Raw genomic sequence first — 26,948 nt, forward strand, 5'->3', positions numbered from 1 at the left:
CTGACGATACAGCATCAAAGAGAGAGAGAGAGGGGAGAGGGACAGAGCTGAGAGCACGTCCTGTGGCAGTTGTCCTGCCATTGAAACACTCAGCAGAGAAGACAAAGGCTTGACCCAGGCTTCTGAATGAGGAAAAGGTAGGTGGGTGGGAGATATGTGCAGTCCCAAAAAGAGCAGCTACTAGAAAAGGTCTCTGGCTCTCATTTATGAATTCAAATCTTAGTTGAGGATAATATTTTCAAAAGCACATTTATATGTGCCAGATATAACCCCAGAGCTCCTTGTGACATCAGATGACAAACGCTTGAATGACGAATATTGAAAATAAACGTTTACTACTTCCTAAACTCTTATCCTGATGCAGCAGCCTGAGCTATCCTCAGAAAACTGTTCATTACTTCTTTGAAACAATGCTGAGATATCTCCATGAATGCAAATTTCTCTTTAAAAAAGCCAGCATGACATATTTTGACTTACCTTGTTTGACAATATCATAGTTATTTCATCTCAATAATGTAAAACATGATTGTTTCGGCTTTGCCTTCTCAATTTGCTCTGTGTGCTTTTGTATTTCATTATCATATTTCTGTGCCACAAAGCCCAGATGGAGCATGTATAATATTTCATCTTCTGTAAATGTTCTGGCACAAGCACACCGAAAATTTTGAACTTTATCACAGTAAAATGTTCAACTAGCTCCAAGGCAGGATTGAATTTGTTTTGGTACTTGGATTTTTTTTTTAATATAAAATATTCGGCTTTCTTCCCCCCCTGTTATGTAGCAAAACCAGACACTCAAATGTCCGATATTTCTTCTGAAGAAATGTTCTGTTTCCCAAAGATTCATTACTTGGTCTTTGTGAAATGAGACATTTCAGCCCAGTTCCCAGTGGATGAGCCTTCAGTTTCTCAAAGGACACCCTTGTTTTTTTAATGACCTCATCACACTCTACGTTTCAGGATGTGGTTCCCTATTAGGGTTTGTCCATGGGGTTAAAGCGAGTTCAAAGGTCCCCACCGATCCCACCTCTCTGTACTTCTGTCTCCCTTTCCCTCACGCATTCTCCTCTACACCTTCAAACTGGATCCGTGAAACGAGCTGGGTCAAACAAACACATCAGAAACCTCCCTTGGAAAGCCAAGGAGTTGCATCTGGACAGGTACTGAGCTGCCGCCAGCTCCGCTGCCACCCCTCCGTGTGCTAATTGCCCCTGATGTTTGCCGTTAACCTTGCTGTCACTGTCTTTCATTACAATCTCGTCTGGTCTAAGCCAACTGCAACATTAAAATGCCGGCACGCCCGATTCGGTCTCCGAGCATCCCTCCAGAGGGACTTGGGTGATGCGAGCCTCGCTCCAGGACAGGCTCTGGCGAGGCTGGCGGTGGGAGCTGGCCCTGCAGCCCTCTGTGCAGACGGAGAGCCAGGCTCTTCCTCGGCACCAACTCACTTGGAAAAAATATGCGTGTTCCCCTGCGCCCACGTTTGTTCCCTTTTGCCTTTCGCAGGGAATTATAAAGCAGTCCTCGAAACCACGCACCCGTGACCAGCACGATCGAGGCCCCATTTGTATCGCAAAGAAGGACTGGGATAGGAGCCTTTTGTTGTTCCCAGTTGCGGGCTTATTTCCATGGGTGCCCCCGCCCCTCCTTCCGTCCCAGGAGCCCGGCCCCTGGACGCTGCTCTTTGTTCCCACGCGCCGAGCCGCGGTCACGCGTGGCCCGTGCGCAGCCCACGCATATCCCGCACATAAGGCAGACGGAGTCCCAGCGTAGTCCGCAGGTAACCCGAGAGGCGCCCTGCCCGGGCAGCCAGTCGGCCTGGGGTCCGCGGAGCCGGTCCGGGGCAGGGCGGCAGGGCCGCCCCGTCGGGCGGTGGCGGCCGGTCCCGCCCGCCGTGGGCCGGCGCGGGCGGGGCGGGCGGGCGCGGTAAAGGCGGCGCCGCGCGGGGCCGGGCTCAGTCTGGCCGCCTGCGGGCTGCGGGCGCCGCCGGCCGCCCCCGCACTGCTCTGCTCATGGGGCAGCCGCGCCGAACCTTCGGGACCTCCCCGCGCCGCCGCCGGGACCTGCGCTAGGGCGGTGAGTGCGCGTCCCTCCGCGCCGCGGGCTCTCCCCGCCGCCCCACGGAGTCTCGGGGGTCGGGGGCGCGGACCCCGCTGCGGCCGTGCCCCCCGCGGGAAAGCCTGATGCTGGCATCCGACCCCCAATCCCAGGCGGGCGTCATCGCGGACGGGGGAGGGATGGGTGGACGGACCGATGGACTGACGGGCGGACAGGGGCGGCAGGAGAGGGATCAACCTTTGTGCTGCCTGCGCATGGCTGTGATGGGACGGTCTCTGTCCTGGCCGTGCCTGGTCCGGGTGAGATGGGTGGAGGAGGAGATGGTGGAGCGCTGCATGCTGGTGGGAGAGTGGCAGGTTACCCCGAGGCGTTGGAGGAACAGTAGCCGTGCCGCCCTGCGAGCTGATTCGCAGGCGGTCACTTGACTTTGTGGCGAGGGCTTTCTCCTGGCCGTCACTCGACTCGAAGGCTGGGGTCCGATGTCGCTTTTTTCCTGGAAGTGCCCCATCCTTTCATTCGTGTTCGGGAAGAATCACAGGACACAGTCCCCAAGTGAGTACCTCTGGTACCCGAAGGGGAAGGCTGTGTCCTGACCGCTCCATAGACTAGGAGGTCAGCCTCGATGGCTGAGCAGTGCCTCGGGTTGGGATGAGGGAAGCTGACACAGCTATACTCCATGGGATGCAGCCCTGTAGGTGTGCCGGGGAGCTCTGGCTGCAAGGAGGGCTTGGCCATAGTAGACAGGGTGGTACTTGGGCTGGGGGGGCGGGAGGGAGAAGGACTGGATGAGAAGGCTGCGATGCCGGAGAGAGCCGGGACAGACGCCTTGCCATCACAGAGGGGAAGGTGAGGTAAGCTGACTCTCAGCAGGCTCTGCATCCCTGCCTGAGCACATTCCTGCATGCTGAGATGTCTGCCATGCCACTTGCAGTGTCTGGCTGTCCCAGCTGAGCAGGTGCACTGCTCTGTCTAGAGCAGCAGCAGCTCTTATGCTTTCCAGTTGAGCACAGCTCCAACTGAGCAAACCAGGCTGAGCAAGAAGCAGCACCTTATTCAGTGCCTGTTCCTTGCCTGCCTCAATGCTGCTCGTAGTCCACTGAACCTTTCCCTTACCATAGCGATGTCCCTGTCCCTCTTGCAACTGCTGAGAATCAGGGCCAGCAAAGCCCAAGCTGCAAGTGATTAAATGGGTACCGTTTAATCTTCTCTGTCTGGGAAGGCTGGGAGTTTTAAATGCCAGCAGCAACCAATGACACCAACCTTGTTGACATTAGGGCTACCACCAGCACAGCTGAGCCATGAGAAACTACAGCGTATGCAAGAGCAGTGGCTGTTCTGGATTTGGCATAAATAACTTGTTCAGTAACACTATTTGCACTATAGCAGAGTCTGCTGAATAATGACATTCAGGGCCTCTGAATGAGAAAAGTGATTTTAAAGCAAATAAATAGTAGTTATGCTTTGAGCAGGGGAGTTGCCCCAGGGAGGAAGTTTTCTTAGAAAGGTTTTGGCAACCCCCCCAAATAAACATGAAGGCACCTCAACTAGCCCTAGCCATATCTCAGCAAGGTTGCATAAATACACCTGATGCATACACAGTGGCGTGCGAGGGGCACTGTGAACCTGGGGTGTCCTGGTGACCTCAGCAGGGAAGGGCTGGATACTGATGGCAGCTGGGAAAAATAGGACTTGGTTGCTTTAGAATATGTCTCTGCATTCTTGTTCTTTGACTGCAGTGCAGAGCGAGGTCAAGGGAGCTCATCTCTGGGTAGGTGGTTGTCCCAACCGGGAGGCTGAGAAGGTGATGTCTGCCGTACAGTCTCAAGAGCAATTGATCCTCTCTACTTGTGGGTCTGTGGTGAGGTTTTATTGTAGAGATGTGAGCACAAGAGCATCTCCAGAGAGGTACATCAAGGCGAGGCTTGGGGTGGCCATTGATCTGTGGCTGAATAAACCCCTGCCCTGGAGTTTTCTGTTCATTTGGAGCTGCCTGGAGGCTGGGGCCTGATCCAAAGGAAAATGTTTTTCTATTGTTCTCAATGAGCATCGAGTGCTGAAGCGCGCAGAATGCCTGGAGTACATCTGCAGCTGGTGTTCACTTGTCCTGCAGCTCTCTGAAGGTCAACATGCTGAATAGTAGGGGCTGGGAGGGATGGTACCACATGCTGGTTACAAGCATCAGTTTGAATTGTTTGGATCGTGAATTGTTCTTTCCTGTGTGTGTGTTTGGTCCTCATCCAGTAAGTATCCAAATTTCTAATGAGAACTGCTACATGCTGTTGGAACACAAAGAATATCTCCCTCTGATGCAGGCTGCCTTCCCAACAGGCTGCCCAGCAGGCTGCACGTTGACCTGGGTGGAGCTGGGGGCTCATCTGTGCATGAAGTGGGGCTGCCTGTCTTCTTAGCGCTATGTTTTCAGTTTCAAGCTTTCCCCTGGCACAGGAAGAAAGCACACGTGAATCAGAAGGATGTTGAGATTATTTATGTTCTGCTTCTGGCTTGGTGCCAGAGGGAATGGCTTGGTGACCTTGGCACTATTGGGACATTATTTATAGAAAGTAGATCTTCTGGGTTTTGTATTTTTGACGTAGGAATGTGAAAACAAGTCTTGGCAGGAAAAGACCCAATGCTGGCCCCCAAATACATTGGCACCTTTTCCAGACCAGGAAAAACAACACTTAAGAGGTGACCAGGTGTTCCCTGTTCACATGGCTTTCTGCCTTCCCTTGGAAAATACGGGTTTGGTTCTGTCCTGGAGATGGTAGGCTAGGATGAATTCATTCCATGTTTGAAGAGTTCTTGCTCAAGATAGTAAAAGATGTACACAAAGAAATCCAGCTGTAACCGAAGACACTCTTGTTGGTTTAGACATGAAGGGAAATGACAAATCAATCTCTGGCCTTGGGTTTTTTCTGTTTGTGAAGCTTTGTGTCATCTGCAAGGCTTAATGCATCTCAGTGTGTTTCAGTGCCCATCTGTGGTCCTGATTAGTGTGGCTGCCCCTGGATGACAGATTAAGGGGATGAGGCTTGCAGATGCATACGGTCTTACTGGATGGCCTAGCATGCAGTGCTGGCCCCACAGCCCTGCCTCCCAGGGCTCTGGTAAAACCCCAGTGGTGAACTTTCCTTCTGTGTTTCACAATGTGCACAAGTCTCTCATCCTCTTTCTGTGTGGTGGATGTGTGTTCCAGTTAGCTGAGTCTCTAAATGTCTTTCTATCCCTCTGTATGCAAAATAGCAACTTATTGAGCATCTTTGTGCACTGGTTTTGACAGGGAAATCCTTGCCTAGGATGCATCTGACTCATCTGTACCAGAACTTGGTTGGACCCTTACCCAGCTCATCTTAGAGGACAAAGTCAAGGACCCGGAGTCTGTAAGAAAGTTCTGGTCCAGATTTATACTGACTGCTGCTGTGGTTGTGGGGAGAGGAGATCTGTCACCAAAACAGAAAAGTGATCAAAACAATTGTAGCTGGATTTAGTGCTACAGGTGAGCAGCTTCTGTTGATGTTGGTGGTCAGAAACCATATGCTCACTTTCTGAACCTGTGGAGCCAAAATCAGAAGCCTGAGCATAGAGACTGGTAACTGGCTCCATTGCTGCAGTTTCCTAGAAGTTTTTGTTAGGGATTTGGATTAACATATTTTAAAAGTCAAAAGCACTGAAGAGATCATGGGGAGAAAAGCAGTAAAAAATGAATCAGTGGTTCGATAGTCCAGTCTCCTGGGGAGTGGTGTTAGCTGTATGAGTTAATGTAGTGGGGGATGTGCACAGAGGAGTGTCAGATAATACTGGCCATTGCCGACCTGATTATTTATTTGTTTGAAGAGATTCTGTGTTTTAGAGGGAGATTAGTGTGTAGTCCCCTTTGCAGCTGCCTGCTGCTGCAAACCAGACAGAAATTTCTCCTTTTCTTATTAAAATCAGGCAGTAGAACTTCAAATGGTCGGCCCAGCAGGGCAGGTGCAGGCAGAGCAGCACACAAAGGCTTGCAGCCCTCATGTTTTTAGCTGTATCCTGTCTGGGCTGAGAAAGTAAACAGTTTGGAGCCTGTGTCAGCAGCCAAATAAGAGACCTACAGAGAAAACCCACAAGTCTTCAGGAAACTCCGTGAGTGACTCAGATGATGTTTTTGTCTGAGTTCATACAATAACCCATGATGGCAGCAGAAGCACTCTGTTGCAGTGGTGCCACCTTATGAGTGAAACACAAACCTCCGGTGTCAGATGTCTGTGGTCATGGAAAGACCTGAGAAGCTCTTCCAGTGGACAGAGGTTAGTTCAGGAATCCCATTGCTGAGCTCTAAAATCATTCCGACCCTTGTTGGGCACTGCAGTTTCTTTCTGGGCTTACAGCTAGGGCGCTGCTGTAGAGGGAGATGGCTGTGACAAAGAGCAGGCAGTTTCCTGAGATCAGCCATGATCCTTCCAGATGGCCAAGAAGGTGTCTTTAATTCAGCCTTCCTGGCTGTCTGACCCTGCCTTGCTATGCATGAAATGCACCCAGCTAGGCAGCAACCTCACTGCTCCTTGTACAGTGTTGCTGCAAAGCTGTGAGAGATGCATGGGGTGATGGCTTGAGCATAACCTGGGTGCAGACACTCTGCCACATTGTCCAGAGCCCTCAGGAAGGATGGTGTTACAGAAATAGGGCTGTATTGCCAGTCTTAACAGGAGCTCCAGGAAGCAGGCTATTTTCTGAAGAAACAAGGTATTGTAAAGATCCATGGTTTTACATCCCTCTTAGTCTTTCTGTTGGACATTTAGTTTTAGCTGCCTGGCATGCTGTTTGTGTTAAATGTTTGGTGTATTGCAGGTAGGTAGAAACGTGAGTTTTACCTCCTTGCAGAAGGTAGAGGGAAACTCAAAACCTGCAATGCTGAGTCCAGGGGAGTGAGGTGGTATTGGCTTTTCACCAACGTTTTCTTTGTGGCCTAGGAAAAAAGTTTCTGTAGAAGCTGCTTAATAACAATAACGAGCACCTAAACATTGCTCCACAAAAAGTGAAAATCTGCTAGGAGTCAAAGATTACACTGAGCAGGACTGAAGAATTTAGATCATTTGTCTGTGCATTCCCAGGTTGTTTTCATGATAAGTGAGAATAAAATATAGCTGTCTTTAATATCAGCATTGCTGTGGCATCTCAGTAAGTGCTAGCTGTAGATTTGGAGTGCTTCTGAACAGCAGACACCTACAGTGCATCCTCCCACCCTCCTGCCCTGTTTTCCTGCCCAGTGCAACCATTTGCTCCTTGGGATGTATGAATGTGTTCTTGCCTTGTCTGGCAAAAACCCAGCTGCTGTACATCATGAGTTCAGCCACTCCGTTCCATGAGCTGTGTAAATGTCCACTGTTCATGGACGAGTAGAATGCATTGAGGGTTAACAGATGGAGTAATAATAAAGCAGATGAGTTTATCCCCTCCACCCAATTTATTCCCTTCATCACATCACCATGCAAATTGAGTTCCTGTCATTGGTGCTTGCAAAGTACATGGGGGCAAAGAGGCTAGCCTGTAACCCCTAGAGCCACTGCTGCATGGGAATGACATTACAGGTAAGATAATGGGGACACTTGTATGTCATGAGCTCTTCTAAGCAGGAGGTTGTGCTGACAGAGATGTATATATACACACATGCAATAGCAAAGCACCATGTGGGCCTATATACACACAATGCTGAGGAATGATCCTGATACTACTGGAACTTGTATCCGAGTGTCTGAGACTTAAAGTTGTAGAAAGAAGGGAAGGTCCTTCAACAACCCTTGATAGTAGAGATGGGACATCTGGCAATGCTGTGTTTTCCATGGTTACTTGAGAGTTGATTTGTCAGCACTGGTGCTGTTACCAATTGGCTTCCTGAATGTCTCTGTTGCCTCCTTGTCCCAGGGTAGAGGAGTGAAACAAAGACAGGGAGAAGGACTAGTCAGTACTATCTTTATCCTTTCTTTCCTGAGACTTCTCTTGCATGTGCCAGGCAAGATGGGAGAGAGGTTCTTAACTCTGGGACCTCTCAGTTCTTCTCAGATATCCCGTCACCAAGATTATTCAATGCCGCATACTAGTGTCCATACCTTTGCCTCCTCTCTGCTATAAAAAGAGAAATCTTGCTTTATTTCCTTAGGCAGATGTGGGTCCTCCGTGGCTGTGACTGGTAAGAGCTACTTAGGACATAGCATCTCCATAGCCAGCAGAAGAGAGGGAACTCCCTTCCTTGCATGTGGTTGTCTAGTTTTTTTCTCTAAGTGTGACTCAGTGCTGTGAGATGTGCAAAAAGGATACAGTATTTGCCTAGAATCAGGTAGTGAAAAGCTGACTGCGAGGATCAAGAGTCTCGTCCATCCATATAAAAGCAATCAAAAACCTAGTCTCTCTCATCATCTACTCTCCTCCCGTGGTGTATGGAAAGAGGTAAACCACTGCAGGAGATGAAGCACCTTGTCCTAAAATAGAAACCTCTGGGGTTTGGCTCACCTTGCCTAATTCCCAGGGAGCCAAAAAGAGGGAGATGAGGAGATGTAGAGGTTCATGCTATAGTTCACACTTCCAAACCCCACTCTCTCCACCCATGAAATGCTTTTATTCTGGGCTGGGGACAGACTGTGTCTGTGCTTGATCCTCACAGTACACATACATTGGCCTTTTGTGGAAACTAGAGAACCTGTCACGCATCAGAGACATTGTCTCTTTCAATCTCCTTTATATTAGTTCCTTTTTCTGTTGAAAGCTTTCTAAAGGGTACTTGTGTGCTGAATAGCCATTGCTGATAATGCACATTATGAAATCCAAAAGGAAGGTTGAGATTAAATGTCACGCACTTCGCAGTCTGGGAATTCAAAGAGCCTTATTGATCTGTGCGTAATTTAGGGGTTGACAGCTCATGCATAAACAAACATGTGCACATACACATACATTTGTGTGTGTAGAGAGTTTTCCCCTGACTCAGCAACACATAAAAGCAAAGTCAGGTTGGTGTGAATTCCTGGGGAGTGGGTGTGACATTCGTGAGGAAAGCCTGTGGGTTCTTCAGGACTCTCTGACTTGAGAACCGCACAGACAAATGCAGTTGCTTCTTGGTAGTGTGGTGGGCTTCCTTCCGCCTCCCTTCTCTGTGCAGCTGCAGCTAAGCTGTGGCTGCTTTGATTTTGTGCATAAGGGTTTAATCTGACCAGAAGAATCTTCCATGAACTGGTGTGTGTGAAGGGAGTATCAGTGTGAAGTTCACCCCAAGGTATCCAAAGTGCTTTTTCCCACCAGCAGGGAATGAAGATGGACAGAAAAATTTGATGTCATGCTAAGCTGTTGTTACTCAGGCCAGGAAGGGCATTTCTGCCTCTGAAACGTTGTGTGTAATGAACCGAGTGCTGCACTGGTGCAGTGCCTGAGCCGCTGCCTTTGAAATGTTTTACCTGCTGCACGTGAGCCATATGAACTTCTGTGGTAGATTTACTTTTCATGTACTGGGAATACTGAGGCCTCAGACGTTGAATGACCCAGCCTTGATTTCATGAAGAAGCAGCAGCAGCACTGCCAAACCTATAATCTAATATTTTGGCTTTCAGGCTTCCTACTCAGTATGCTGCTCTGTGGTTCTGTTTCTTAAAACAGCTGGTTTCACTTCCAAGTGCTCCCTTGCAGGAGAGAGGAATATGTGTGCTCCACCTCTTTCTGGGGGATGCTGTAGCTCTGGGGGATGCTGTGAGACAGTGCTTCACAGACATGGCCCTGTGCACCATGCACTGCCCAACTAGTGGGAGTTGGGCTAGGAGTTTCTTCTAAGTTCTTTCACCACCACCTTGTGAATTAGCAGATCCTGTGCTAGCTCTGGCAGCAGCTATTTAGAAGTTTTCTTTTAAATCTGTCCTCCTAACTCCTGTTTGCCCAACATGAGGAATTTTGCATCTAACATTTTTAGCAGCAACCTGTTGCTATAGAAACTGCTAAGGTGTCAGAGGGAGCTTTTTGCCACTTTGGGATGGCTACCAAGTAGTTAAGTATGCGTTTTGTTGGGAGGACTTCTCTATCATGTTTTTGCTAAGCAACTTCCCGACCCTGTCTGCATGTCTGGGCTTATTTTGTGTCTATGGAGCCATGAGGCAGTGATACACCCGGAGTTGTAATTGTGTGTGAATGAGCAGGGCTTAATATTGGTGAATTGTTTAGGGAGGGTATGAGAATGTGTTCCTGAGCTGCAGTGATGGGTCCAAGTGGTGTGTAGGGTGGTAGTCCAGGGCTCAGAGATGACAGGTGATATCAGTCTCTAGGGCAGTAAATGGTTAACCCAGAAGCAGGAGTCAAGGCTCTCACTGATATCTCCCAGCAAGAAGTCTGGGACAAGCTGCTCCTCTCCCCCTGAGACCAAAATATAGGTGAATACCAGCATCCTTGGCTGGTCTGGTGGTCTGAATTCTCTTTACTAACCAGTCAAGAGATCCTCACCGTGCAGTGAGTCCCAAAGTAAGTCCGCACAAATCAACATGTGTCTTTTATTTATATATTTATATATGCTTAGTTTGCTAATCTACAACTTGTTATTATTTATAAATTAAATGTATTTATGTAATTAACAAGCTCTTACAGGATGTGGATGTAATCATGTACTATGGGAAATAACATAGGGTTGTTGACAACTCAGCTGTTGGCGAATAGTCACTTGGGCCATTTTGTATCAGGCCTGATTTACAGGGCTTCTGTGTCATAGTAGCAAATTTTATTGCTTGCACAATGAGAGGTGTGAGTCCTGTGAGTGTTTATGTGCCTGGAACTCAGGAAATATCCTGGCTAGACCAAAAGGCAGTCTCCCTGCTTAATGCAAATTTATTCATCTGCCCTTTTTTCTCCCCATTGTGTGTGTGCCTAGACTGCACATCTGGTCATATCATGACAGACTATGGAGATGAGAAACCCTTTGTTTTTTACACAAATGGAAGAAAAAAATCTGCTGCTGCTGGTGTGTCCTGTAGGAGTTGGTCTCAGGCTGAGGCTGCAAGTTTGCCCATGAAACAGCTTGGGAATCTGCTTTTGGGGAGCTGGAGTGGCACAGCCTCATTTAATCTTCCATTTCATGGTTGTAGACATGTTGGTAGTGTACACAGTACACTACAGTAGTGGCATTGTGCTTGGTAAGTTCCAGGTCTGCAGAACTAATGTTGCTGGAGGTGTAGATTGTCATCTTTGGGGAGGGAATCTGTCAAGAATGGCTTTGAAATCACCATTTCAGTGACAGTATACAGAGGGCTATTGTCTTGTGTGTGGCTCAGGGGACTTAGTCTCCCAAACTGCAATTTCTTACAATTTTCTTATGAGTTCTGGAAACGGACAGAGGTGAAAGGAATTGTTGGAAGTAAAGAGCATTGGCTTCCTGGAGCTTTTATGAAAGGCTCTTATCAGGTCCTTAGGGGCACAGTGGGAAGAAAATCTGGGGAGGTTTGAGAGTGTTGGGAGAAGAGGTGCAGGAAGCCCCGTTTTACTGTGAAGATGCACTGTTCGGCAGTGTTGTGAGTGAGGAACATGTGTATGGGCTTCTCTGTGGTCCCAGGGTTACTTTTCATGGAGCTTGTCTGAGCCTGTGTCATGCCTCAGATGTGAGGCAGAGGAGATGAAATGCGGAGATGCATCAGATTTTCTGTAAAACCGACCTTTATTGTCCTGTTTGGTTGAAGGGCTTTCCTAGCTTTTTAAGCTGCTCTTTTTCAGTAGCAAGGGTTAATTTACTTGGTGATTTATATTTTTTTTGTGAGGGGAATTGTTTTTCTGTTTGTGCATATGGGTTTTTGCTTCTAATGTTTCCCTGTAGAAATCATCTGCAGGACAGATGGCCTGCTAAGCTTCTGGGACTGTCTCTCACAAACACCTGTCTAAGGCCGCTGGGAATCAAAAAGAAATTCTCCTCTTTTAATGCCCTTAAAGAAAAACAGCACCTGATCCTAGTATGTCCTGCTTGCCTCTCTCTCTCCATCCACTCAGCTCCCTGGGAACCTTAACTGCTTGGTTGTGGCCATCTGTTGAGACAGCAAGGGGCTGGGTGCAGGCTGTGGGCTGAGGCTGGGAGGCGGCTGCCAGAGCCTTCGAGAAGAGCAAGGACAGCTTTGGGCTGATGGATTGCTGTGGTCGGCTGGGCTGAGAGGGAGGAGGATGATGGAGGAGGTAGACTTTTTTGTAAATAATACAGATGGCAGCCACTGAAGCAGCTCATTGTACCTTGCTGATTGTACCTTTCATCCCTTTGTATTTGCAGCCAAAACACGCCTCAGCAGTGAGGGATGGGCTACTTGAGAAGGCAGGGTAGCGAGGCTGGGCTTGCACTTGGTGGGGGGGGGGGGTGCATGCACATGGGGAATGAAAGGTGAAGTCTGTTTGTCCCCTGTGCTGGGAGCCCACTGAGCCAGTGCAGCGGGGCTACAGTGGGACCAGGTGTCCAGCTGGGCACCTGTGCGGTGTCCTGCGTGCTGTGCCCGTCACCATAGCTGTGCAGGGCACCTTACTGAGCACATTCAGCATGTCACAGGCTGCCCTGCCAGCTGCTGCGAGAGGCAAACGAGCATTTCTCCCCTGAGGTGGTGCCAGGGCTCGCATGGAGGGATTGCCACGCTGCTGCAGGTGGTGGTTGGCAGGCCAGCAGGAGTGTGGTTGCTGTGTTTAATTATAGCTCCTGTTTGAGAAACTAGTAGAGCAACAGAGCTTTTTTATCATGTTTTGGGGAAACTGAGCACTTTACAGGTTTTGATTGCTATATAACACATCCTGTGACACGGAAAGAAACTTTCCTGTGGTCCTTGCTGAAGGAAATTTGAAACCTATGGGCAATAAAATTCTGGAGGTGGGCCATACCTCTCACTGTGGCTTGGCCCTGATAGTGGTGATTCTTGGGACAGAATGCTTTTACAGCCACGGGGAGCTTGGGGGCATGAGTTGCCACACCCAGGGGCTGCAGAAGAGCAGTATGGAGGAGGGTGAGGTTCTGAGCCTGCTTGGGAGATGCAACCCTAAACTGGTCAGAGGAAACGTTGCATGGAAAGGGCTGAGCACACTTTGCATGTCCCTTTCTGCATGCAGTGATGACAGAGGAGGCAACATGAGTTAACTCTTTCCTCCCCAGCAGGCTGCAGAGACCTCATTGTTCCCTGCTGAGGGGTGATGCTGGCTGTATCCATTGCATTTGGGGATTGCCGGAGCTGCTGGAGGCACTGAGTGCTGCTGTCTTGTGATTGGTGGCTCTGTGGCTGTGGGCAGCTCAGCACCACTCACAAACAGCTTTGGAGGGCACCTGGCCATGGGGCCTGAAGGGTGAGCTTTAGATGTGCCTGAGGCTCTTGCGCATGTCAGGTGGTTTGGGTTTTGTCTGTGGGAGGTGATCTGGAGGCACCTGGTGAAGACATCTTTTGACCTAAGGATCTTTCTTTGCATTTTCAGTGTGAGATCTACTGCCTAGCTTTGTAGGTATTCCCTAAGGAGGACAGTGTTCCTGTTCCTGTTAGAGCTGCTTAAAGAAATAGCAGGGCTGTGGCAGAGTTGGGGATGAGCCTCTGCAAGAGATGTTCCTGCTGTTTTTGCAAAGAGCTGTCTTTGCTGAAAGGTCTAGTGTTTATATGGGAATAGAGTCCTTTGTACGTGGCTTGTTACAGGTGACAAATCTGAAGTATCCCTGTTGCTTGGGTGTACAGACTGTGCCGAATTGAGCAGGAGCAGCAGCTGCATTCTGCTGCTGTGATGACTGAGTGCTAATTGTTTTTACTGCCTGAGCATCAGGTTATTTTTGGCTTGATCAAGTTTCATTCCCAGCTGGCTGGTGGCAGAGAGGTCCTAATCATCTAAATCTCCACGCTTGACAGAAATCTAGGCAGGGAGCTGGTACATTCACCATGGGTTGGGGATGTGCAGTTGCAGAAATACAGCATGAATATACCTGTAACTTGGTAGTTACATGGGATAGGGGAAGTTCTGGCTCAGGGTCTGCTCCACCAAGGGCTTCCTGGGGAAACTTTTGTTAGGCCGTTTGGATAGGATGCACAAAGATGTTTTGTGGTTCTCAGGTGAAATGTTGGGTTAGACACAGGGGTTTTGCCTCATCCCTCAGTATTTCAGAGTCCTGAAGTGTCCGAAGTTCTTTACCAAGAGATTTTATGCATGTAAAAAGTGAGCAGACTGAACCTTCACATGTAGGGGCGAAAAAAGGAGTCTTAGATTCTATTCAATTAGGCAACAGCCTAATGATTGCAAGACATGAGGTACTTGGTAGGTGTGTGCATCCTGTCCTTAATCTTCTTGTTCCCACTGCCTCTTCTCTTTACCCTGCTCATGTGTTTGAGCCCAGGCTTTCTCACTGGCTCTGTGGCTGCGATGCTATGGGGTCCAGAGCAGCTGCTGTGGACCTGGTACTGTCCTCACCAGAAAACAGACGGAAACGCCACAACATGGAGAAACACCAGAAGAGCTGGACAAGTCCACTACAGCTGCTGGGCCCTTGAAAGAGAAATGCTGTGGACATCAGCCTGTCTGTGAGGGCCAGGTACAGCACAGCTGCCATGGTGGGTGCCCCTCTCATGTGCACATCCCCTTGTGCTGCTGCAGTGCTGGAGAACTCCCCTGGGCTCTGCCAGGGTGCTCCCAGGGGTACTCCAGTATTGTAAGGGACACTGCCAGAGCTTTTTACTTACTGTTGGTTCTCAGCCTGTGGCCCATGGAAGATACTTAGGCATGGCAAGTGCCCTGCTAAGCTATTACAAAGGACATACATCCTCTGCGCCTTCTTGGTTCATTCTGAGGCATAACAAATCAAAGTGGGCTCAAGATGTTGAGCCCAGATGTTGAGTCAATACGCTCAGGCGTATTGACTTGGGAAATCTAAAACAGGACAGCAAGAGTCCTTTCCCTGGCCTGAACATGGTAGAGCTGAACAAACTGTGTCCAGCTTAAATGTATAAACCTTTCACTCATTGTCCTGGCTTGACTCTGGTTCGTTGTCTCTTCCTCTGCTTGCAGATTCAAGTTCCCTCAAACCCCTGGAGCAAGAGGTTCTGTAATGTCACCTCTTTAAATCAAGCAGCACTTCTTTGTCAGGTAAAAGGCTGCACTGTGGATGGCAGTGCCACTGAAACAACATCCAGCTTAGCAGTAGGCAGCATCCCTGTCTTCAGGGCCCTGGGGAGCTATGTCCTCCAAGGCAGGAAGGATACAACCCATCTGCAGCTTGGCCTTGGCTTGCCAAGGCTGTAGGCAATCAGCTTCAGGTGCCTGCAGGAATGGGGTCTGGTTCCCCTCTCTCAGTGCCGTGCACCCCCCGTGACGGGCACACAGCTCTGGCTGCTGCAGCACCGTTGTGTGTGCAGTTGAGTCTCCTGTCTCCCACACTGCAGAGCTCTCCTCTCCAGACACTGGGAGGGAAGCAGAGATGTTGGGGGAAGAGCTGTGGAGGTGGGGAGAGATTGAGCTATCATTAGCATGGGACTAGTGAGGTTTCTTTGCACCAAACCACTAAGCAGTAGCTATCAAAATTGAGTGCAGTATGCTGAACAGCTGAGCAAGGGAGCAGAGATTGAAAGGAGCCTGTGAAGAAAAGGGATTTAAGAGGAAAAAACCCTCTTTCAGCTGCACACGGGCACTGTCCAACACAAGAGAGCTGTGCCAGGGAGTAGGAATTGCCTGTTTATGGTGATTGATCTGCGCAGCCCCTGGGATGCTTGGAAAAAGGATTAAGGAGGAGAGAATTGCAGGAGAAGGAGGAGGTGGAGGTTTACCTTTGAAAACTCACAGGCTAATAGAATCCATCCTCTAAATTGTCAGTGTGTCAGGATACATTAATGTAAGTATAATGTTTTCAAATCCTCAGCATCTTCTATCTGAATGTCACTGAATTAGCACTGATGCATTCATTAGCTCATTATCCATTAATATGCAGTATTTTTTAGGCTGGCTCTATCTCTGGATAACGGGGTTAGAGATGTGGAACTGGCTGCGGGGCCATGCCATAGCTGTGCTTAGTGCTATGGGGGGGTGTGGTTTTATGTACCAGAATGGCCTTCAGTGATTGCTTTATTGGCATTTGTATCTGGCCTGTGTTGTCCCAGCTCTTAGCCAGTGGTTTACCACAAGTTAGTGGAAACTCTTAATGGGAGAGCAGTGCTAATGATGATGGGAATAAATTTCCAGCAACTCCTGCCCTGAAAGCAACTGTCAAGACAATTGATGAAGGCAAATTTTGATCTTTTGGCCTTGGGTCAGTTGCAAAACTGCCTCTGTAATCACAGAGCTGTTCAGTCTTCCTTGATGAGTCATGGAGTCCCCACTTCAACCCCTACCACCTTCCTTTGCTTCTTGCCCTCAGGAGAAATTCTCTATTCCTTTTTATCTTTCTCCCCCCCTTTCTCCCCCCCTTTCTCCCCCCCTTTCTCCCCCCCTTTCTCCCCCCCTTTCTCCCCCCCTTTCTCCCCCCCTTTCTCCCCCCCTTTCTCCCCCCCTTTCTCCCCCCCTTTCTCCCCCCCTTTCTCCCCCCCTTTCTCCCCCCCTTTCTCCCCCCCTTTCTCCCCCCCTTTCTCCCCCCCTTTCTCCCCCCCTTTCTCCCCCCCTTTCTCCCCCCCTTTCTCCCCCCCTTTCTCCCCCCCTTTCTCCCCCCCTTTCTCCCCCCCTTGTCTTCTCTCTTTGCTTTGTTTTCTTTCTTCCCCCCCCATTCCACCTTCCCTTTCTCTACCATTTTTGACCATGAGGCCAGAGCAGGAGATGTGGGCAGCAGGCTTTCCCTGGCAAGAAACCAAGAAGTGCCAGGCTGGCATGGCCAGCATACTCAGCACCCCAACTCCTATCGAGACCAGCAAGCCTCAAGGTCTCTTATCCCTGAGGAGAGCCCGTAGGATGCTGCTGCTCAGGCCCTCTGCAGATTTTTCCCTCAGCTATCAAGTCTTCATGGAAGGACTTGGGTTTGCTGCACACCAAAGCACACAGGGGAGGGAGAGTGGCCAAATAGGTACCCAGCACTTTTACAGGGGTGTGAGAGTCCTCCTGACAGCCTGGTATACCTGGGGCATCATGTGTCAGCCCTTCATTTGGGATTGTCTTCCTCATGTTCCCGAAGCTGCTTTGGGCTGTATGAGGGCTGTGGGATGGCCTCAGTGGTCCTGAGGCTCAGAGTGAGAGAGGAGCATTCACCAGAGGTGTGTTGCTTCAGCATTGGAATGGATAGCTTTGATCAGAAAATACTGGACTAGAAATATGACAGCAACATGTCTTTTCTGGTTTCAGCAGTTCTGGTGGGGAAACTGCTCAGCATCCAGCCTTGTGAGTCTGGGTCAGACAGGAGCAGGAAGAACTGCAAAAACTGTAGTAAAGGAAATTAAAAGGGTCAAGCTTTTCTTTTGGATGTATCACTCTGGCTTTGGGGTGAATTTTGTGTGCAGATTATCTAGATTTGAGTACAAACAATTCATTGTGACAGTTTGGGTCGGCAAATTCTAGACATGATAAATCTTTCAAACTTTTCTACTGTCAGCTACCGTTTGAGCTTCCTGCCTTGTGCTCGAGGGTAGGCATGAATATACAGCTTCTGCCTTCCTCCTAAGCGGTTGTTTTCCATTGTCCTACTTCTGAAATATTTCTAGACCCTGCCTGCTGTACCTGGCTCTGTGCTGCCTTTCCAGGAACTGGGCTTAGTTATTCAGTGGAATCAGAGCGAGAAAACACATCCAAAAAAACCCCCCTGCAATCCAAAAGAAGCACTGAGTAGCTGAACTGTCTCACTGAAAAGCATTTTGCCTCTTGGTCTGCCAAAAGGGTCTAATTAAATCATGGGAGTCCTAGCAAGACCTCTTAACTTTGCCTTACGGAAAGAGTTATGTTGGGCACTTGCAGACATGACTGACCATTCTTGTCTGAACCACTACAGAGAAGGGTTTTCCTTTGAGAGGGAAATCCCTTGCAAGGCAGTGGGACAACATTTGCATGCACAATGCCAAAATAACTACCACCTCATTTCATTACTCCCTGAAGACTCATGAAATACTTAAGTATAAATCATCTCCTCCTGAGACAGCTGTGGGAAGGCTTTGCTGGGGCACGGGGTTGCTGGTGCTTGAGCCTGATGCTTGCTTGGGCTGGATTAGCTTTGCCTGGTGCCTGGGAGCATTTGTCTGTACGTCTCTGGGAGGGTGAAGCAGCAAATGGAAAAAGGGGTTTATTTTCAGCTGAACCAAGACGAAATGAAAATGAATTGGAAGAAAAGGCTTTCCAAACTGAGGGTTCCCAGAGTTTTATGATTGTGGGGTGATACAGAGTGATCTCATGGAACTCAACACCTCTACCTTTATACTGCCATACCAAGGCAGAAGTTATCTTTTCCATCAGTTTCTGTCAGTTGCCTTTGTCTTTACTTATCCCAGGCAATATTTGTAGTTTCTAGTTGCCATCGTCTTCTGTTTCCCAGAAAGCAACATATCTTCAAGGGAAGTCATGCCTCTGGCTTCTTGCTGTCCAGGGGCTGATGTTTTCATGCATGATGTTGCATGGGGACTGCAACATCTGAGGCAGGTGGGACACAAATAAATACCTGAGACTTGTTTGGGTTTTGGCCTGAAATGGCGGCTGAAGGGTGTGATGTATTGTATGGGAAAGGACAAAAGGCAAAGCATCACTTAATGACTTTAATTCCCCTAGTCTGAGAAGCATTTAATTCTCCTAATCTGAGAAACAGCAAAGAGGTACTGCTGGGTATTGCCTCATGCTGGGATAGACCAGATTATCGTTTGTAGGTCAAAAGCATTTATAACTAAATTCCCACACTAAAGCCATGCTTTTCTGATTTTTTCTTTCTCCCCATGGCAGATTCCAGTGATGGCAGGATCAGCCTGAGATGAGCTATCCGTAGGTGGGGCTGGGCCTTGTTCCCAGGGCTCCCTGCCCCATTGCAATGAGGAGCCATCTGCCAGCCTAACAGAAAGATTTTTGTGGTGGTGGTGTTTTTTTTTTTCTTTCAAACCTCGTGAAATTTCATGTGACGGCAGAGCCGCTTCCTGCCCCCTCCTTGTGCCACCTTGCAGCCAGGACTTGGTGGTGGAGGGCCACCACCATGGCGGCGAAGCAGCCCCCGCCGCTGATGAAGAAGCACAGCCAGACAGACCTGGTGAGCAGGCTGAAGACACGCAAGATTCTGGGGGTCGGCGGGGAGGATGACGACGGCGAGGTCCATCGCTCAAAGGTGAGGCCAGAGGAGACGGAAACCTGCAGTAATGATGGAAAAGAGACCTTCTGCTGGGCAAAGTAAGGTGGTGTGGAGCTTTTTTAGCATCTAGTTTCTGCATCCACTTTGGCAAAAACAGGCTCCCAGCTCCATAAGTCTCCTCTAAAGGGAAAGATGAAGGTGGTGGTGGCACAAGCAATGCTGCCTTTGAGCAGCGATGGGCTGTGCAGCCTGCTGGGTGAACAGGAGCTGCCTGACATTGCTTTTTGTGATAATAGGGTGAGCTCTACCCTCAAGCTTCCTTAATTCATTCCTAACATTATATTGCTGAGACACCTATGAGCTAACTTGGAGCTGGTGCTATAAGACCATGGCACCACCAATGTCCACCAGCCAGTGGCCTGGACACTGGAGCAGCACTTTAAGCAGTGCCTCTCAAAGAGGCCTGAATTACAAACAAACAACCTGTTTAACTGATACACCAGAGCTGGAGGACAAGGATATGCCCCACAGGAGTCCCGTCCCCAGTGCTCTGTAGAGAACTTGCTGGCAGGGGATTGCCTGGTTCCCGCCTGGTTCCCTGCCTGAGGGCAGCACAGAGCTCTCTGCAACCGAAAGGTCCCCCAGTACCTTTCCCTGGTGGTGGTCTATGTAGTCTTCCCACCCACGTGGTTTGCCCATCCTCATGGTTTGGGGTAGTCACAGCCAGGCATTGCTCTGGGCAGCGTGGACATGAGAGCAGGACAGATGCTGTGACACCCCAAGGGCTCTGCTGGAGCCTGTGATGTGACACGCAGGTGGTGTGTGCGAGTAGTCACTTCCCTTCTTACATAGGTAAGAGGTGACGAGTTAATGTTGACCCTGCCCCAGCCCCATGCTGCAGGTGATAGATCCCAGTAAGGAAGCAGTAGAGGCTGCAGCTCCTGGTGGAAATCAAGGTAACCTTTGGCAGGTATTGGGACCAAGGGGTCACAGATGAATCCCTTGTCCTCCTCCTCCTTCCAGCCCTCTTAGAGATAAACTCCCACATGGACTTGGGTATGTGGTTTTGGGCTACAAATACTGCCTAAAGACGGGAAGGATCTGCTTAGTGACTTTGTGCCTTTCATTTGAATTTCAGATTAGCCAAGTACTGGGAAATGAAATAAAATTTGCTGTTCGGGAACCACTGGGGCTCAGGTAAGATATTGGATCACTTTGAAGCTGGGTCATCTGAGGGCCCTTTGTTACAGCATCCCTGGCAGCTCTGGCTTCTGACACCTGTTCTGCTGCTATGCCAGCATCACTGCTCCCTGCAGGAGCTTCTTGGAGGCTGTAGGATCAGACCAGTTCTGCCTTCTTCCCCCATAAATCAGCCCGAGGCCTGCAAGTTCTTGTCTCACAGCATGTGCTGGCAGCTACAAGGACTCTGTGGGGCTGGAGGAGTTTCTGGTCTCCTATGTGACAGGTGTGTCCTGTGGGGACCCTGCTCTGCACCATCCTCTTGGCAGGGTTACTTCCCTCCTTTGCTTGGGTGAGGGGGAGTTTGGCTCTGTCTCAGCAAAGCTCGTGTGCATGCTGAGGCTGGAGCTAGTGGGATGTGGAAAGCTGAGTCCTACCATGGGAGGCTTCAGGCTGTCTCAGTTGTGCAAGGGGAATGGATTAAGGCTGATGAAGGGGCAGGAAGACAGAAATGCTTTGTGAAGTATGAGTGATGGGATCACCTCTGAGCTCACGCTGGGTCCTCTATCTTCCCTCTCATACAGGGTCTGGCAGCTGGTTTCCGCCGTCATGTTTTCTGGGGTCGCCATCATGGTGAGTGAGGGATGTGGTCCTGGGTACTGCTAGCTCCTGACTACCAAAGGGTGCCCCAGCATGGCTCTTTGACCCCTGGCATTTATCTTCTTCCTCTGCCTTTAGCAGCTACCGTTTTTCCCTGTGAGGCCTTTGCCCTCACTGTCTCAGTAATGGGCTTTGCCAGCAGTGTCCTTGGCAGTTTGTTCCCATCACCAGAGTTTGCTTTCATAGTCAGGGTCATAAAGCACACATGGCATGGCAGCCTAGGCCATAGAAACCAGCCATGCAGCCCATAGCTGACACGATGATATTTCTTGCACCTCCTTAATTTCCAGTTTCCTGGCTAGTGGCTCCAATCCCAGGAAGGTATGATGTTGGAGCACTGCTGCTTAAGAGGACACATTTTGGTGGCCCTGGTGAGTGCAAGCTGCTGAGTCTCTCTCTTGCCTCTGCCAGGCCCTCGCTTTCCCAGACCAGCTCTTTAATGCCATCTTCGAGGAGGAATCGGTGAGCAGCAAGACTCCCATCCGGCTCTATGGAGGAGCCCTCCTCAGTGAGTGCTGTGCCACTGTACTGGGACACATGGCTGCCGTAGAGTAAGGGGACAGGAGGCCAAAAGGGCAGGAGGGGACAAAGTCCATCCCCAGCCAGCCAGCGAGCTGTAGCTGGAGAGCAGAATATCTGCTGTTAGCAAAGAAATTGTTGAGGTGTATTTTGAAAAGCTTGGCCACTGCTGCTTTTTCCTAGCACAGAGTCAGGCTTGCTGCACGTAGGAGAAAAAGGTCTGTGCATTCTCTGAATACCTAGGAAAGCACCCCAAGTACCCAGCAAAAGGAGCCTGCAGCTGGGCGAGGCGAGGGGTGCTGGGCTGTGGCTGGGGCAAGGTGCACCCGTGGGAGTGGGAGGGGAGGTGGGGCAGGCGGCAGCATCCCAGGAGGGAACCAGGAGGTGGGAGGCAAAGGACAAGAAGGTGAGGTGAGCTTGGAGAAATGGTTTGGGAAGGAAAACCGCCGTCCTGCAGCGGCACCGCGCGGGGCTGCCGAGAAGCGCCGCGGCGGCGGGCGGGGCGTGTGCGCCGGGCAGTGGGAGGGCGGGCGCGGGGCCCCTTCTCGCTGCCGCCCCGGCCCTCGGGCAGCGCGCTACGCTGTCCCTCGCAGGCATCGCGCTCATCCTGTGGAACGCCCTGTACACCGCCGAGAAGGCCATCATCCGCTGGAGCCTGCTGGCCGAGGCATGCTACTTCGCCGTGCAGTTCCTGGGTGAGTGCCCGCGGGCTCCGGCCGGAACGAGGAGGATGCGAAGGCTGCGTGCCCGCATTCCCGGCGGGGAACGGTGCTCAGCGGTGGGCAGGGCAGCGGTGTGAGCAGTATTGGAGCATCTTCCCAGCTAGCTGCTCTCCCTTTTCTTCCGACATGGAGTAGCCTCTGCTCTGGGTTGCTCACTGAAGGGTGAAACACTGCCCTTTGACAATTCATTTATTTTTCTTCCTGAAAACGTCCTGGCCTTCACTCATCTTTGGTTGAGCGCAGGCTACCTACATGCAAGGTCTGACAAGAAAAGACTGTAGCAAGCTACGCTAAAAAGGGGGATGTTCAGTCATACCAAAGCAGAGAATAACAGTTTAGCTTGTTTCTAGGGAGCTTATCTATATTTAACAAAGAAGGGGGTTCTTATGTGTGTGTATTGGTAACTCATGAACTGTGATGCTGATTTAGATATGGGCTATGTGTTGGTAGCCAAAAAAGAGACATGTTCGATTGAGGCAGTATGTGTGGACTGTGCATGTTTTGTAGATGCTCCTAAAGTTGAGAAATGTTTATCAGCACTGAAGTGTTCAAGCCACAAAGCAAACTCAGGAAGATGTGGCTCCACATTTAACACCTGAGCATGATGGAAACTCGCATCTGCTCAAGTGACCATTTCAGGCTGTGGCTGCCTGAATGTGGGGCTGCCTTTAAAGGAGGGTTTCTGTAAGAGCTCTGGAGTTTGTGACTGGTTGCAAGGCTGTAAAATCAAGCAAGTGAAGAGCCTCCAGCATGGATTCACTGTGCATGCAAGTAAGCCTGTGCTGAAAGCTCCTGCGCTTACAAGGCTCAGCAGCTCTTGCCAAGACACTGCGTTAGAGGGCAGCAGAAAACAGCTTTGTGCTATTTGTTCGTTTGTGGTTTTGTATCACCATCCTCTGCCTTGTCTCTTTCCTTCTTCTCCAGTTACCACTGTCTCCCTTGCTGAGAGTAGCCGGATAGCCACGGGTGCCGTGCTCCTCCTGGTCAGCCGAGCCCTCTTCATTATCATCAGCATTTATTATTATTACCAAGTTGGACGTCGCCCCAAGAAAGTCTAATTCCTGGGCTTTTTTGTTATGGGAAGGGTGGGAGGGGGGAGTTTGTGTCGGTAATTTTGCATTATAATTATAACTTTTTTTTTTAGTTTTTAATTAGTCTCTTTTGGTTCTAAAGTAGTTTCCTTCTTTACCGGCATGAATCAGTGTGCAACCCGGTGCTGGTAGCACTGCCAGCTGAAATGGGGGGGAGCAGCATCAGGTGGGACCCCCCAGCCTCTCTGCAGGAGGTGAGGAGTAGCAGGAGGAAGGCTCAGGGAAGTGTGTAGGCCTGGCAGGCTCAGGGAAAAAAAGGCCAGTTTTCTGGGAGGAACTGGCCAATTGGATCACAGGCTCTGAACTCGATGGAACAAAGCACAAAATAAGGCCAGCATATTGAAACCAAATCCCTGAGGAGACAGGGCAGTAAGACAACCAATGAAGGACTCAGCTACTCTACTTGGTAAGCCTTGCACCTGCCTGATGGAGTGTATGCCCACGTGTACAGCCTGTTCCCCTTTTAGCAAGTACTGACTGTCTGGGTAGCTGGGGGCTGGATGGGGTCAAACTCAGTGCTTTACAAACAGCTCTTCTTTCCTTGCTGCCAGAGGTGCATTTTTGTGTAGTTTATAGTTTTGCACCAGGTGCTGTGCAGAGCTTGGCAGGAGATATACCAAAAGAAGAGGGAGAACCCTTGCGTGTTCCCACTAAAGGGACAACACTGGGAACAGTGGAGCAGCTTGAACTACAAGATGGGAGAAGTGAAGGAAGCTATTGGAAATAGCCCATTGAGCACAAAGACATCCCCTTGTTTGTGTTTCATGAAGTTTGTAGGCTGGGGTCCTCTCCCCTTCACCCTGAAACAGTTCCTGCAGTTGCAGCTTTACTGATGGTAGTAGCAGAGGTGGGTGTGAGGTCACATCTAATGTTTTAGTTAAGCAGGGGCTGGAATGCCATTGAGGCTAGCACTAGTAAGAGCAGAGCAAGCATCAGTCCAGATGCTTGGGTCAGGGAGCAACCTCTAGAGATGGCTGTGGGAGATGGTGTTCCAACTCTGCTGATATGCAGGTATCACATCTCTTCTGACCTGGAGAAGAGAGGACCAAAGTTTGTAGCATTAAGATATTTAACTGGGATGAAGAACAGCAAGGAGTGGAGCATATGAAGGCATCATTGCCTTTTCTGGTTCTGTCAAGGCCGGATTTTAGTACTTCAGTGCTCACCGGGCAGTTTCTTCAACACCTCCTGGGCTTTAACAGCGTTGGCTGCCCTACTTCCTAGCGCTTTCCTTGTGGATTATGCTTGTCCACAATGAGAGGTGGCAGTTTATTCTCTGTGGGACTAAAGCCAGAAGGTCTGTGTACAGGATATGGACTTCTTACTCATGCACTACTGTTGACTGGATCAGAGCATGCCCTGTAATAGAGCTGATGTTCCAAAATCCCAGTAGAAAGATGCCTACGCAAACAGAACTGCTTGTGTGAACAACAACCCTCAAGCTACTGGTGAGACTGGGATCTATGGCTATTGCTATTTAATATCTTAGTAGAGTTAGAAGAAGGTAGTGGGTAGTAAATTGTATGTTGTGTTAGTGCTTTTGGCATTTAGAAGCAGCTACATAAGCTTGGGACACTGTGTGCATTGTACTTACTGGCCATGCAAAATGCCTATCAGGTAAGAATATTGGAAACATCACAACTATAACTTAGTTTCTTACCTAAGAAGTAGATCAAGTGGAGAGGCAACATCCAACAGCAGGCTAAATTCTGGAGCCTCCCAAGAACACACACTTGTCAAGCTGCTTTCAGCATGTCAAAAAATTATACTGAGCAACTAAAACTTTTAATTAAGAGGAGTGTTCCTGTTCAGGTGGAAGAATTGGGCTCTCAGAGGGAAACCTTTACCTGTGAGGCAGGTAATGATCAAATGCAGCCTGGAGAGTATCAGAAATTAGACCAAGTGGTGCTATGTACAGGAGCAGGAGCATGGCAAGCTGTGGCTGTTGCTCTCACCCTGTGCATCACCTGCATGGGCAGCTGCAATGGCCTCAGTGTGGTACTTTGGCTGTAGTTGTTGGTATAGGTACGTGAAGCTTGATTCTTTGTGTTTTGGGGCGTCACATGAATGTATACACAGATTGATGGTTGGTTTGGGGGGGGGGAAATTATGTTTCTGGGACAGACAAGTAAAACCACAGCAAAAGCAATCTTGCAGAAGAAGGAAATGGAGGGTCTTCTTAATGCTGCCTCCCATCTGTGTTGGCCACAGGTCCTATGAACTTAGTTAGGACTCTGGTTTGATTAGTGTATCTTAAAATATCATCCCGTAAGTGACAGAAATGAGTTAGTGTGTTCTGTGAGAGAAGTTCTCCAAAGACTTCTTGATGGTTAAATCAGGTGTGGGAGGGTGGGGGAAGCAGTTACAGCTTTCCAGAGTAGCTTTAAATTAGGTGAGATCAGATTCCTCTGGTCCCCTGTTAGTAGCTGCCTCTGCAAAACTTGAAATAATCAGCCACTTCTAGGTTTGCCAGTTAACTGGGGGAGTAGCCACTTAAAAGATTTCATACTACTTGGTACCTAGTCCTTAAAGTGGAGAGATGAAAGAAGTTGTTTTATTTTGATGCTTCTTGCTCCATCTTGATATCAAGGGACCATGTAGAAATCATGGAAATGGACTGGGGCTTTACACCTCTTCTACAACTAAGTTATGGTCCCTGGCACATCCCTTCTCATCAGCAAAGTGTGGCAGGAGAAACATGACCAGGCCCGTTGGAGGTGGTGAATGGGTAGCAGGGGAGGTCTAAGAGGGTGTTTCTCAGGGTGGCTTGAGGATGAAGCCCAGGCAGAGCATCTGCAGCACTGCCAGAAACCCACTGAACCTGGTTGTCTTCACTCTTTTATGAATGAGGGAGAAGGAAGGAGGATGCCAAAAAATTTTGTACAGAATAGTGTCCCTAATAACAGAAGTGCTGGCATCATAGCTAAGCATGGCAGTTGAGCACATAATTTGGGATCAAAAGCCTGAGGCATCACCTCAGGCTCTGCTACTGATCTGAGAAAAAAAACTGTCTCCACAGGCCTCAGTTTCCTTATCTGTTTATACTGTGAGAGAGGCCTTGGACTGGTGTCATTCCCAAGGGAGACTGCAGTGAAGTACCTGTATTTGTACAATGCTGTGCAGGGCTGGGAGCCTGTTCTCCAGAGGGTTGTGCTCCAAGCAGGCACAGGCCAGGACTTAAGGCTGACCCCCTTTCTCTGCCAGGGATGAACCCAAACCCTTGCATTCGCAGAACCCTCACTTTGGAGGGTGAAGAAAGCTCATCACTCACATAACTCCCTACATCACCGTATTTATGCCTAACCGGTATCTGGCAAACTGGAGCTGGTGACAAAGGAGAGGCTCTGTCTGTCCTAATCTGGCCTCTCCTTTCTGATCAAGGGTTTTTACTTGGGGGGGTGGGGGCGGAGGGGTGGTGCAGGGGAGAATGGGACACTTCAATTTATACCTCATTTTAGCTGCTGTACTTGAGTTTATTTCTCCTATGGTAAGAAAGTGACTGTACTGAACACCAAGCAAATAGTGAAAATTAAAGCTGTTTCACTTCACTGTCACAATATCTTTTAT

General features: G+C 49.4%; 1 protein-coding gene across 2 annotated transcripts; it reads left to right on the plus strand.

Moving 5' to 3' along the window:
- Window positions 1-1,949: 1,949 nt before the first annotated feature.
- TP53I11 (tumor protein p53 inducible protein 11) lies at window positions 1,950-26,938 on the plus strand. 2 transcript variants are annotated; one of them, XM_051791759.1, is made up of 7 exons: window positions 1,950-2,076; window positions 18,874-19,246; window positions 20,349-20,407; window positions 20,974-21,022; window positions 21,461-21,557; window positions 22,162-22,263; window positions 23,215-26,938. In XM_051791759.1, the coding sequence occupies exons 2-7, from the start codon at window positions 19,118-19,120 to the stop codon at window positions 23,346-23,348; spliced, it is 570 nt and encodes a 189-aa protein (XP_051647719.1). In that variant the 5' UTR covers window positions 1,950-2,076; window positions 18,874-19,117; the 3' UTR covers window positions 23,349-26,938. The 2 variants fall into 2 exon arrangements, with proteins under 2 accessions (XP_051647719.1, XP_051647720.1); XM_051791760.1 differs by lacking the exon at window positions 1,950-2,076 and adding an exon at window positions 14,447-15,865.
- The last annotated feature ends 10 nt before the right edge of the window (window positions 26,939-26,948 follow it).

This window comes from Manacus candei, unplaced genomic scaffold, assembly GCF_025592945.1.
Source record: "Manacus candei isolate 608988 ecotype Guabito, Panama unplaced genomic scaffold, ASM2559294v1 h1tg000033l, whole genome shotgun sequence".
Lineage (NCBI taxonomy): Eukaryota > Metazoa > Chordata > Aves > Passeriformes > Pipridae > Manacus > Manacus candei.